This window comes from Carcharodon carcharias, chromosome 5 (assembly GCF_017639515.1).
Source record: "Carcharodon carcharias isolate sCarCar2 chromosome 5, sCarCar2.pri, whole genome shotgun sequence".
Taxonomy (NCBI): domain Eukaryota; kingdom Metazoa; phylum Chordata; class Chondrichthyes; order Lamniformes; family Lamnidae; genus Carcharodon; species Carcharodon carcharias.
This window is the reverse complement of record NC_054471.1, coordinates 104,123,580-104,137,620: the sequence shown is the minus strand read 5'-3', so window position 1 is coordinate 104,137,620 and position 14,041 is coordinate 104,123,580. Positions and strand designations below refer to the sequence as shown.

The following is a 14,041-nucleotide window of genomic DNA, read 5'->3' as shown; positions in this document are numbered from 1 at the left end:
TTTGTAACGTTAATTCAGTAACCATAACTGCCTTGTGTGTCGCTTACCTTTACTTTTGATGAGGAAAGTTGATCTGATTTGGATTTCCAATAGCCATTTGGAATCCGGAAATAATGCCAGCATGCTTGGGATTACAGCCCACAGTACTCATATTGTAGTACTTTGCTATTTTATCTTTGAAGATGATGTCCTCAGGTATGGCTGGCGTGAACCACCAGATTATACTTTGTAGAGGTCACAAAGAGATGAACACCATTTACGATGTATTCGATGCTGGCGTACAGCAATATCATGTGGGAGCTCACCATCATTTTCTCAAGGGCAACTAGGGATGGGCAATAAATGCTGACCCAGCTAGTGAAGCCTCCACCCTGTGAATGAATAAAAAAAAATTAATTATAATTAAAATTTTAAGAAGTTGGAGAGCAGGAGCATCAAAATGGGAGCACTGTCTCTCTCACTTACCTGAAAAGGCAAGCTTTGAAAGTCCATCCAATGCCGTTAATGGATGGCTAGCCTGCCGTCTAATCAATAATTGAACAAATCAGGGGAAACCACTGTCAGGTGACTGTATAACCCACGGTGAGGATCTCTGAACTCATTTGACCCTGATGTCGGGCTACCAAAGCCCATGTGGAAAATCTTGCCTGTTGGCAAAGTTATAAAAATCGCTCATGTCAGTTTTGTTCAGTTCAGAAGATTGAGAGCTCAAACTCCAATCCAGGACTTGAGTAAAAAATAGTTTCATAATTCAATGTGCACCTGGGAAGGGCCTCTACAATGGCATTTTAGGATAATATATTAAGCCAAAGCTATTTTTCCAGCATGCTCATGTAAATGAGAAACTATCATGGTGCTAATCAAAGAGAAGGATCTTTTCCTGGTGTCGTGAACAAGATTTCTCCCTCGACTGCACAAAACTAAAATATTGCAGATACTGAGAATCTGAAATAAAATCAGAAAATGCTGGGAATACTCAGCAGGGCAGGCAGTATCGGTGGAGAGAGAAACCAAGTTAACAGGCAGATTTTTACGGTGGGCTTCAGGATCGTGATGTTGGGCGAAAAGTCCCGAGCCCACACTTGCTGGCAATGGCACAAGGTCAATGATTTTACCAGAGGAGACCCCCCAGTTAGTAATAGTAGACAGGCTTCTGATGCTGCTGGCCCAATCAGAGGGAATATTTCCACCACCTGGTGGACCAGTAAAGTTCAGCCCAACCTTTCGGGTTGATGATGTTTCATCAGCACCAAATCAGCTGATGAACTTGCTGAATTTTTCTATTTTATTATCCTCCCTCAGCTATGTTTGTTTACACTACAACGTCCTCCAAATGTAATTTATTGAATATGAAACACTGATATCCTACACAGCCAAATCCATGGGTTACAATTATTCTAGTGAGTTGTTATGATACGGCAGGTGGTATTTGCCAGGCTGACCAAATCCACAAGGCAAACTTGGCCACGCTACCATAACAGCTTTGCAATTTGTATTTATTACGAGAGGGTTTATGCACTGAATTCAGAAGTGATGAGTCCATTAACACCTTTGGAGATATTAAAAATTAAGTTAAAACATTTATTAATAAAAGCAAAGAATTAAAATACCACAAGATTACATTTACTTAATATTATAACAAATCTCAAAATTCCTAATTACCTTACTCCCAACTACACACCCACTTTAAGGCAACAGCCCAAAATAGATTTTAAATTTAGAGAGGCATCAAGCAAGGTAACCACAAATGCCCGCTTGACAGTGGGATTCTTAAGCCTTCAACAGACCTTTGGTTACTGGAACAGCAGACCTCTGCAAAGTGCCTGGAGGCGGTTCCCCAAGTCTATTTCACACAGTGTATCTTTTAGATCTTACATGGCCACCCTGTCATAGCCTTCCATCCTTCTTTAAATATATTTCTTCCTCTTTAATCTGTAAATCCCATTGTTCCCATATGTCTTTGGAATTTACTTTTCCCATAATATAAAAACCTTTAATGTTGTCAATATGACCTTTTCCTTTTGGGGAAAATAAACATAGTAACCTTGTCCTTTTTGTCTTGTTAGCTGTAAAACTTTATCATGTTTCTTTGAAAACCAAACACCTCTCCACTTACCTTAAAATGCAAGTTTCATTCACACCCTTACTGCTGAGACTTTTATCCTACGACACTCATCAGCATTTCAAATACCCCTTTTACACCTAACTCTTTTGATAAGTTCAACCTTGCAGTCTATCCAACTCTAATTCAATTAAATCAGCCACATAGACAGAACCATCTACACACACACACACACATAAGCTGACTTTTCAACACCCTGCAATAATATTATGAAAAATATGGTGGTTTTGTGACAGAATCAATGATGTCATACTTCATCAAATGCGTTTTGAAAGTCCATATACACAATATCAGCTGCAACAAGATCCTAGCACTGAACCCTAGTGAAATGCATTGTATATCTTCTTCCAGTTCAAAGAACAGCCATTCACCTCAACTCTCTGATATATGTTGTTTAGCCAATTTTGTATCCATGGTGTTCCCATCCCTTTTACCCTATGGGCTTCACCTTTGCTCAGCAGTCTAATGTGTGCTACTTTATCAAACAGATCATACGCACATGTCAACTGCACTGCCCTCATCCTCCCTTCCTGTTACCTCATCAAAAATGTAATAACCTTATCAAATCAGTGCTGACTCTCCTTTATTAGTCCATGCTCTAACTTCCTCCTGGATTATTACTTCTATAAGCTTTCCTACCACTGACATAAAACTGACCGGGCTGTCGCTGCCTTCTCCCCTTCTTTGAACAAGGATGTAACATTTGCAATTCTCCAGTCCTCTGGCACTCCCCAGTATTTAAGAAAGATTGGAAGATTGTGGGCAGCACCTCCACAATTTATACCTTTATTTTTCACACCTTCAATGCATTCCATCTGAATCAGATCATTTGAATTCCTACCAGCCTTTATAGCACGTCTTTTTTTCCTCAAGCAGTTTCCCAATTATCTCATTTACCTTTGTTTTGCCAAAGTCCTCCTCCTACTTGATAAGCATCAATGCAATGTACTCATTTAGAATGTCTTCATGCCTTTTGCTTCCTACGTTTTGGTGCCTAACCGGTTCTCTGACAACCCATTTTCTGTTATTATGCTGATGGATCTTTGGATTTCCTTTGTTGATGCTATCCACCAATTTATTCTAGTACTGCTTCAGAAAACAATTAGGTAATTGATTGCACCTTCAAACTTCCTGTAAGGACTCCACTCCATTCTGCTAGTTTCTCCATCGCATCTGTCTGGACGATGCAACCTTCCATGCTAGTGCACCCAACATGCCTTCCTTTTTTTCTCAACTGACAATTCCCCACACCGTGTTAGAGAGGGCTCTCGACTGCGTCCTTTCAAGTTCCCGTACTTCTACTCTCACACCTCCCTCTCCCACCCAGGACCACGATAGGGTTATCCTTGTCCTCACCTTCCACCCCACCAGATTCCTATTCAATGGATCATCCTCCACCATTTCCGCCGCCTCCAGTGTGATGCCACCAGCAAACATATTTTCCTCTCCCTTCCCAGCATTCTAAAGAGACCTTTTCCTCCACAACACCTTGGTCCACTCTTCAGCCAGCCCTAAACACCCCTCCCTTTCTTATGGCACCTTTCCATACAAACACAGGAGATGCAACACCTGCCCTTTTATCTCCCTCCTTCACACTGCCCAAGGCCCCAAACATTCTTTTCAAGTGAAACAGCTCTTACTTGTATTTTTTTCAATTTAATATATTGTATTTGCTGATCATGATGTAGTCTCCACATTGGGGAGCCCAAATGTAGATTGGGTGACTGCTTTGCAGAACTCTTCCATTTCTTTTGCACGTGTGACCCTGAGCTTCCTGTCACCTGTCATTCTCTACTTTGCTTGCACTCTGACCTTTCTGTTTTTGGCCTGTTGCAGTGCTCCAAAGAAGCTCAACACAAGCTCGAGGAACAGCACCTCATCTTTCAATCAGCCTTATGGACTCAACACAGAATTCATCAATTTTAGTTCATAATCTCTGCCCCATTTTGTTTTGTGTGTGTTTTGTGCTGGTTTGGCTTTTTCTTGTTTCTTTCTTAATTCCTTTACTTTGCACCTGGATGTCTGGTATCCTGCCATTCACACCTCCTCTTGGCACATCTTTTGCTTCTTGTTCTATTATCACTCCCTTTGGCTTTTCACCATGAAACCTTTTGCCATTTAACCTCTCCTGCCCTCCACCCTATCACAGGACGTCCCTTTTGTTCTTCTTCCTCCTCTCCCCTTTCACTTCAAAACCTATTACATTCCTGTAATAAAAGCAAAATATTGCAGCTGCTGGAAATACTCATCAGGTCTGGCAGCATCTGTGGAGAGACAAACAAGTTGATGTTATGCATTGTATATGATTTGAATATAATAAATATGAACAGTTCTGAAGAAGAGTCATATTTAACTCAAAACTTAACTTTGTTTCTCTCTCCACAGATGTTGCCAGATGTGCTGAGTATATCTAGCACTTTCTGTTGCTATTACATTTCTAATTTTTCTCAGTTCTGATGAAAGGTCACAGACCCAAACTTAACTTTGTTAACTTTGTTTCTCTCTGACAGATACTGCCAGACCTGATGAGTATTTCAAGCAGTTTCTGCTCTTAATTTCAGATTTCCAGTATCTGCAGTACTTTGCTTTTGTCATCCTTTATGCTTTTCCTTAAAACCCAACTCCTTGAATAAGCTTTTGGGCACTTGTTCTAATATCTCTTCAAGTAGCTTGGTGTCAATTTTTGTTTGATAGCACTCCTGTGAACTGCTTTGGGACATTTGAAAGTTTGAAAGTTGAAAGTTTGGCACTATGTAAATGCAAGTTCTTGTTCAAATTTTCTGGCAGCTGTTTCTGTGGAACAGGACAATCACGCCTGCCATCATTTCCTGGAATTCTTTTAACCTAATAATATGCCACATATGTGTGCTGGTAATCTGCCTTGTATTCATCAAATTCGCTTCTACACCCTTGAAAAACAACTTATGAATTAAGTTGTAATAAAATTAGAAGCTTTCCCAACAATAACAAGTGATGAAAATGCATTATTTTTATCTCAGAGGTATATTCTCATTATCTGTAAATTTTCACACCATTTATCACCATACAGAAATTAGCTGGTTATTTTGACCAGTGAAAGTGGATTCAAAATTCCATCGTTAGCTTAACATTTGAAAAAAACATTTTACAGCAGTGGACTAAAAAATCATTTGATCAGCTATTGGGCAGCAGTTTAATTAACTTTAGGTACTCTACAAATTCTATATTGTTCTGTAGTGTACTATATTGCTTTATAAGTCATGCTTAAACCAAATCTTCATCTAGGGGAGCAGGCTAAACTTAATAATTGATGTGATTTTAATATCCTTCAGAACTTGTTGGTTACTATGATGTCATATCATTTTGATTTGTGTAGAATGGTTCTGCATGAATGCTAATGAGTTGACATCTTACTGGATCTTAAATGCATTGCAATAATAAACGTTCTTTGTGAGTAGGGGAGAGATACTCATCCATTGCAGCAGGAGGGAAAAAACACCTGCTACCGCCAAAGTGAAAGCGTGTCTGGAAGTGAACCAGGAAGTCAGCGTTGTGCCACACTCATGAATTGAGTACAGAGAGTGCTTCAAGGGCTTAACCAAGTCAGGAAATGTGAGTATAGTTGCACATTCATCTTCATTTTGCTGTGTGCATCACTCTGCCTTGCCAAGTATACTTAATTACACCACTCTCACATGCCTTGCATGTGCATCCATCATTCCTTTTCTATTCACCTCCTCATATCCTCATCTAACCATCCACCACTGCCATTCACCTTGGTTCCTATGCCATTCTCCCTGCTAATCACCCTCAACAAATTCATTGGGTAAACACAGGCCATTAGTATCATTCATTGGTCTGTCCTCTCTCCTGTTGAAGAAGAGGACAATGAACAGTAGAGGACTGGAGATGATCCTCCACTCATTGACAGCTGCAGAGGACAATGAAATGGACATTAATGGCATGTTGGCATTCAAGACCATTAGAGATGGAAAGATTGGGACTTCGTAGCTACCTGGTGACAGAATTAAATACCAGTGATCAACGAATCATACAACACAGTCATATTGACTTAATTTCAGCAATGAGTAAAATAGAATCAACTTCATAGTGCTCAGTTGGAACATTCTCACCTTGCTATAGTTCATATATTTTCTGTCAGGGCACATGGACAATCATAGAGCAGTTGGTGGACCAACTGGAATGAAGAATCCTCAACATGCTGAATCCTTCTAAGGGTGTATCATTACAGATCTCATGCTTACAAAGCACGAGTTCAGATACTTTCACTTTGTTGGGTCCAGTTAGGCACTAAGTTGGCTTTTCATCTGCCGACTCACAGTTTACAAGTGAGCAGCGCAGGCAATGGTGCAGAGACATTTGTGGAAAATCTACGTTGGAGGGCATTGCCCCATCATTCCTTTTCTATTCAGCTCCTCATATCCTCATCTAACCATCCACCACTGTTCAGATGGACGCAGATGCTGAACTTTGGAGCCCATGGATGAAAATGTTGATCATTGAGCAGAGCAGCATAAAATCTGTGAAATATTGGCAGAGCCTCCACATACACTATCCACAATTGTAGAAACAATGAATGAGTCCAAGCAAAAGCAGGGAAGTTAAGCTGAACATTCATAAAGCTCTGGTTAGGCCACAACTAACGTAAAGCGTATAGTTCCGGTCCCCACACCATAGGACAGATGTCAGGGTCCTTGAGCGGATGCAGTGGAGATTTACCAGAAGGTCCTAGGGATGAATTACTTTAGCTACAAGGTTAGATTGGGCTGCTTATCCTTGAAGCATAGGGATTTGAGGGGAGATTTGATAGAGGCTTAAAAGATTATTACAGGTTTAGCTAAGATGGAGAAAGTCCCATTGGCTGATTATAAAAGGAACATTGGACACAAATTTAAGGTTTTGGGCAAGTCCACCTGTAATCTTTGGGAAAAATAAATAAACACACTATCTCTTATTACTTCTGCTGGCTAGGTATACCTTACGCCCCCTCCTTTGAATTTAAACCACTATAGTCTGTTTAAAAATGCAAATGTTCCCTTGACATCTATGTTTCTAAACTTCCCCATGTTTACCTAATTAACATTTCAAACCCAACTTCACTTCTTACATCAAAGCACCCAGACTAGCTGCCTTTAATTCAATTAAGTTACACACATATAGACACATATAGACATCCCACTATTACTCTATTTTACAATAAATTCCAATAACCTTATGGAAATGATTGTACCTTCCTGACAGTCAGTCCTCTGGGGCAGCTGAATAAATTTGTGCTTCATTTTAATCTCATTTGTGAAACATGTAAATTTCACATGTATTGTACCCTTAAACTTTCTAGATAATGTATGCTTACTAAAAAGAGTTCACAATGCAAATGAAAATAATACACAAATTTACTAATAAGAGAAATTATTTTTAAATACATACATAGATCTACAAATGAATACTATGATAACTTCTAAATCCCCTAATCAATCTAATTCCCAGTTACACTTTCGTTAAGGCAATAGTAAAACACGTAGATTTTAAAAGACTCAGCCAGATAAACATGATACCCTGAACAAGTTGAATTCAAAATGAGTTCTCTTAACTTCAGTCCTTGGAGGCAGCAGTTTGGTACTTACAAGCTGCAGGCTTTTCACACTTGTTGGATCTTAAACTGCCTCCCTTACAAACAGTCTCCTCTCCTTTATACATATTTTTCTCTTTGAATGCAAATTCCCATTGTTTCACTATGTCTTTTGAACTTTACCTCTCTGCCAATAAAAAAATCTATCATAGTATCAAGTCCACCTGTAATCTTTGGGAAAAATAAATAAACACACTATCTCTTATTACTTCTGTTGGCTAGGTATAACTTACACCCCTCCTTTGAATTTAAACCACTATAGATTGTTTAAAAATGCAAATGTTCCCTTGACATCTATGTTTCTAAACTTCCCCATGTTTACCTAATTAACATTTCAAACCCAACTTCTCTTCTTACATCAAAGCACCCAGACTAGCTGTCTTTAATTCAATTAAGTTACACACATATAGACACATATTGACATCCCACTATTACTCTATTTTACAATAAATTCCAATAACCTTATGGAAAATATTGTACCTTCCTGACAGTCAGTCCTTTGGGGCAGCTGAATAAATTTGTGCTTTATTTTAATCTCATTTGTGAAACATGTAAATTTCACATGTATTGTACCCTTAAACTTTCTAGATAATGTATGCTTACTAAAAAGAGTTCACAATGCAAATGAAAATAATACACATGACAATTGAGTTGTGAATCAATTTTTGGTTGTATACAAATGAAAAGGACCAAAAGTAACTCCAAAGGATATGTGAACTAGATGTCAGGTATAATACTGACAAGAGTATGAATAAAGCAGATACAACTGTGTACTTTTTTAAAGAAAGATTTTACAACATGTACATTGCACACTCTATGCCTGCTAATAAAAAGTCTACTTTCCTGTAAAAGTTAAGTTTCAGACACAAAACATAGGTTAGGCTGGCATCAATACACAATTAGTAAAGTCACTAGAGTGGAGGAATGGAGATATATTTCTAAATCAATATGGTGAGTGGGTTGGATGGGAACTTTCAGGTGGTGATGTTCCCATTTATCTTCTGCCCTTGAACTGCTAGGTGGTGGTGGTTCATGAGTTGGAAGGTACTACCTAAAGGCCCTTGGTGAGTTCCTACAGTGCATCTTGTAGATGCTACATACTGCTGTCACTGTGCGTCAGTGGTAGAAGGAGTGAGTGTTTGTGGATGTGGTGCCAATCAAGTGGACTGCTTTGTCCTGGATAATGTCAAACTTCTTGAGTGTTGTTGGAGCTGTACTCCCCCAGGCAAGTGGAGACTATTCCATCACACTCCTGAGTTGTGCCTTGTAGATGGTGGACAGACTTTGGGGAGTCATAAGGTGAGTTAGTCACCACAGGATTCCTAGCCTCTGACCTGCTCTTCTAGCCACAATATTTATATGGCTAGTCCAGTTCAGTTTCTGGTCAATGGCAACCCACAGGATGTTGATAGTGGGGGATTCAGCGATGGTAATGCCATTGAATGTCAAGGGGCAATAGTTAGATTCTCTCTTGTTGGAGATGGTTCTTGCCTGGCACTTGTGTGGCGTGAGTGTTACTTGCCACTTGTCAGCCTAAGCCTGGATATTGTCCAGGCCTTGCTGCATTTGGACATGGACTGCTTCAGTATTTGAGAAGTTGTTAAAGGTGCTGAACATTGTAAAATCATCAGCAAACATCCCCACTTCTGACGTTATGAAGGAAGGAAGGTCATTGATGAAGCAGCTGAAGATTGTTGGTCCTAGGACCAACCGTGAGGAAATCCTGCAGTGATGTCCTGGAACTGAGATGACTGATCTCCAGCAACCACAACCATCTTCCTTTGTGCCAAGTATGTCAATGTAGTGAAGCCACAACATAGGACAACTTGCATGCCAAACAGCAAAAGCAACATGTGATAGGGCTAAGCGATCCCAAAGCCAATGGATCAGATCTAAGCTCTGCAGTCCTGCCGCATTAAGTAATGAATGGTGGTGCACAATTAAACGACTAACTGGAGGAGGAGGCTCCACAAATATCCCCATCCTCAATGGTGGGGAGAACATCAGTGCAAAGGACAAGGCTGAAGCATTTGCTACAATCTTCAGCCAGAAGTGCCAACTCATCTCAATCTCCTCCTGAGGTACCCAGCATCACGGATGCCAGTCTTCAGCCAATTTGATTCACTTCAAGAAACAGCTGAAGGCACTGGATACTGCAAAGGCTGCGGGCCCTGACAACATTCCAGCAATAGCACCAAGGACTTGTGCTGCAGAACTAGCTGCGCCCTTAGCCAAGCTGTTCCAGTACAACTAAAACACTGGCATATACCTGGCAATGTAGAAAATTGCCCAGGTATGTCCTGTCCATATAAAGCAGGACAATCCAACCTGGCCAATTACTGTCTCGTCAGGCTACTCTTGATTATCATTAAAGTGAAGGAATGGATCGTTAACAGTGCTATCAAGTGGCACTTATTCAGAAACAACCTGCTCATTGATGCTCAGTTTGCATTCCACCATGACCACTCAGCTCCTGACCTCATTACAGCCTTGGTTCAAACATGGACAAAAGACCTGAACTCAAGAGCTAAGGTGACAGTGACTGCCCTTGACATCAAGATGGCTTTCAACTGAGTGTGGCAGCAAGGAGCCCTAGCAAAACTGGAGTCTATGGGAATCAGGGGGAAAACTCTCTACTGGTTGAAGTCATACCTAGCATAAGGAAAGATTTTTAAAAAATTAATTCATGGGTTGTGGGCATCGCTGGCTAGGTTAGCATTTATTGTCCATCCCTAATTGCCCTTGAGAAGATGGTGATGAGCTACCTTCTTGAACCGCTGCAGTCCATATGGTGTAGGTACATCCACAGTGCTGTCAAGGAGGGAGTTTCAGGATTTTGACCCAGTGACAGTGAAGGAACGCTGATATATTTCCAAGTCAGGAAGGTGAGTGGCTTGGAGGGGTACTTCCAGGTGGTGGTGTTCCCATGTATCTGCTCCCCCTGTCCTTCTAGATGGTAGCAGTCATTAGTTTGGAAGATGCTGTTTTAGGAGCCTTGGTGAGTTCCTGCAGTGCATCTTGTAGATGGTACATACTGCTGCCACTGTGCATTGGTAGTGGAGAGAATGTATGTTTGTGGAAGGGGTGCCAATCATGCAGGCTGTTCTGTTTAGGATGGTGTCCAGCTTCTTGAGTGTCATTGAAGCTGCACTCATCCAGGCAAATGGAGAGTATTTCAGCACACTCCTGATGTGTGCCTTGTAGATGGTGGACATGCTTTGGGGAGTCAGGAGGTGTGTTACTCACCACAGGATTCCTAGCTCTAACCTGATCTTCTAGCAGCAGTATTTATATGGCTAGTCCAGCTCAGTTTCTGGTCAATGGTAAACCCCCAGGTTGTTGATATTGGGAGATTCAGTCATGGTAATGCCATTGAAGGCCAAGGGGCGATGGTTAGATTCTCTCATGTTGGAGATGGTTATTGCCTGGCACTTGTGTGGCAAGATTTGTACTTGCCAGTTGTCACCCAAGCCTGGATATTATTCAGGCCTTGCTGCATTTGGACATGGTCTGCTTCAGTGTCTGAGGAGTCGCGAATGGTGCTGAAGATTGTGCAGTCATCAGCGAACATCCGCAATTCTGACCTTACAATGGAAGGAATGTCATTGATAAAGCAGCTGAAGATAGTTGGGGCTAGGACACTACCCTGAGGAAGTCCTGTAGTGGTTTCCTGGAACTGAGATGATTGACCTCCAACTACCACAACCATCTTTGTTTGTGCTAGGTATGACTCCAACCAGTGGAGAGTTTTCCCCCTAATTCCCATTGACTCCAGTTTTGCTAGGGCTCTTTGATGCCACACTCAGTCAAATGCTGCCTTGATGTCAAGGGCAGTTACTCTCAGCTCACCTCTAAAGTTCAGCGCTTTTGTCTATGTTTGAACCAAAGCTGTGGTTGTGGTTGTTGGAGGTCAATCAGCTGAATCCCAGGGCATCACTGCAGGAGTTCCTCAGGGTAGTGTCCAAGGCCCAGCCATCTTCAGCTGCTTCACTAATGGCGTTCCCTCCATCATAAGGTCAGAAGTGGGGATGTTCGCTGATGATTTTACAAGGTTCAGTATTATTCATGACTTCTCAGATACTGAAGCAGTCTGTGCCCAATGCAGCAAGATCTGGGCAACATTCAGGATAGGGCTGATAAGTGGCAAGTAACATTCGCACCACACAAAGGCCAGGCAATGAACACCTCTAACAAAGATAATCTAACCATCTCCCCTTGACATTCAATGGTGTTACCATCGCTGAATCCCCCCCACCAACTATCAGCATCTTGGGGGTTACAATTGACCCGAAACTGAACCGGACCAGCCATATAAATACTGTGGATACAAGAACAGGTCAGAGGCTGGGAATTCTACACTGAGTAACTCCCCTTCTGACTCTCCAAAGTCTGTCCACCATCTATGAGGCACAAGTCAGGATTGTGATGGAATACACTTCACTTGCCTGGATGAGTGCCACTCCAACAACACTCATTAAGCTTGACACCATCCAGGACAAAGCAACCCGCTTGAATGGCACCCCATCCACCACCTCCAATATCCAATCCTTCCAGCACTGATGCACAGTAACAGCAGTTTGTACCATCCACAAGATGCACTGCAGAAACTTACTAAGACTCCTTTGGCAGCATCTTCCAAACCTGTGAACTCTACCACCTAGAAGGACAAGGGCAGTCAATGCATGGGAACACCACCACCTGCAAGTTCCCCTCCAAGCCATCCTGACTTGGAAATACATCGTTGTTCCTTCACTGTTGTTGGATCAAAACCCTGGAACTCACACGCAAACAGCACTGTGGACTAGTGATTCAAGAAGGCGACTCACCACTACCATCTCAAGCACAATTAAGGATGGGCAATAACAATGCTGGCCTAGCCAGCAACACCCATGTCCCATGAAAAAAAATACCCCAAAGCAACAGGATAAAAAGGCCTAAATTCAAAGTTTTAATATACGATTTTGGACCATATTCGAGGAAATTATTCTTTATGCAAAGGGTGATCTTCACTGTCGCTGGCTCAAAATCATAGAACTCCCTTCCTAACAGTACTATGGATGTACCTAAACCACATGGGCTGCAGCAGTTCAAGAAGGCAGCTCACTACCACCTTCTCAAGGGCAGCTAGGGATGGGCAATAAATGCTGATCCAGCCATCAAAGCCCACATTCTGTGAATAATTTTTTAAAAATTATGTGTGGATAGTTGAGGCCATTCATTTAAGAAAGTTGGATACTTCACTGAAGACATGATGATAGTCTAGAATAGCCTTTCTAAACTTCTCTCTGAATGAGATGAAAGTCTATTATCCATTACCTACTAAAGTCTCAATCCATTGCCTACTGAAGAACTCATAGCAGAAAACTGAACAATCTCACTCTGAGCTACAAGATGGGAAACAGAAAATGCACACTGATGCAATTGACATTGCTCTTCTGAGATTACAAGATTACAGGACTGCAAGACCTTCTTGGTTAAGATTAGAGAACTTTAATATGAATCTCATCAATACTATAATCTGACTGGGATTGCCTAATGTGGATTGGTTGATCTCTTGTGGCATTGCCTATAGAAAATCAAGGGTAAACAATTTTCCATCAGAGTGTATAGAATCTGTAGTTAATGAAGCTCATCTAATGGTACAAAGTGCATAGCTGCAGGTGTGACTGTATGACAGCTAATGTTATCAAGGGAAATTCTATTGTGATGCCACTTGCAGGCATGACAGAATGGTGATGCAAAAATAAAAAAAGTGCATAACACGCAGCAAATGATAATTTTACTAGTTGATCTTTTGTGACATTGCACGTGAGAACTCAAGGCCAAGTGTAATTTTCAGGTGAAGCAGAGTTAGAGGGAAGAAAATAATTAGACTATAGATATAATAAGGTCTGTTCTCATATTTACATTTTTAATTCTTAGGTCCACATTAATAATGGAAAGCGGCCACACTCCAGTTATGTTCTGCTGCCAGCAGTGCTGCTGTATCATCTCTGTTAGAGTATGTGATACAGGGTAATGTGTTTATAAATGAAATTTCCATTATAGGAAAAGGAGTAGTCTATTCAATAATAGATCATGGCTGATCTGTATCTTAACTCCATTGACCTGTCTTTGTTCCATATCCCTTCACACACTTGTCTGATAAAAAATTATCAATCCCAGTTTTGACATTTTCAATTGAAATTCTCAACAACATTTTAGAAGAGTTCCAGATTTCCACCATCCTTCGGGTGAAGAGGTGCTTCTGGATATCAACGTGACCAGTCTAGCTCTAATTTTAAAATTAT

The 14,041-nt window shown here is 41.0% G+C and overlaps 1 protein-coding gene across 1 annotated transcript in view; it reads right to left on the bottom strand.

Annotated features, from left to right (window-relative positions):
• eloal (elongin A, like) overlaps positions 1–6,167 on the bottom strand; it is a 99,649-nt gene extending 93,482 nt beyond the window's left edge. The window contains exons 1-2 of the mRNA XM_041187366.1: positions 6,137–6,167; positions 48–124 (exon numbers count right to left, since the gene is read on the bottom strand). Coding sequence (XP_041043300.1) covers positions 48–124; positions 6,137–6,167 — 108 coding nt within the window. The remainder of the gene's footprint in view (positions 1–47; positions 125–6,136) is intronic.
• Positions 6,168–14,041: the final 7,874 nt, after the last annotated feature.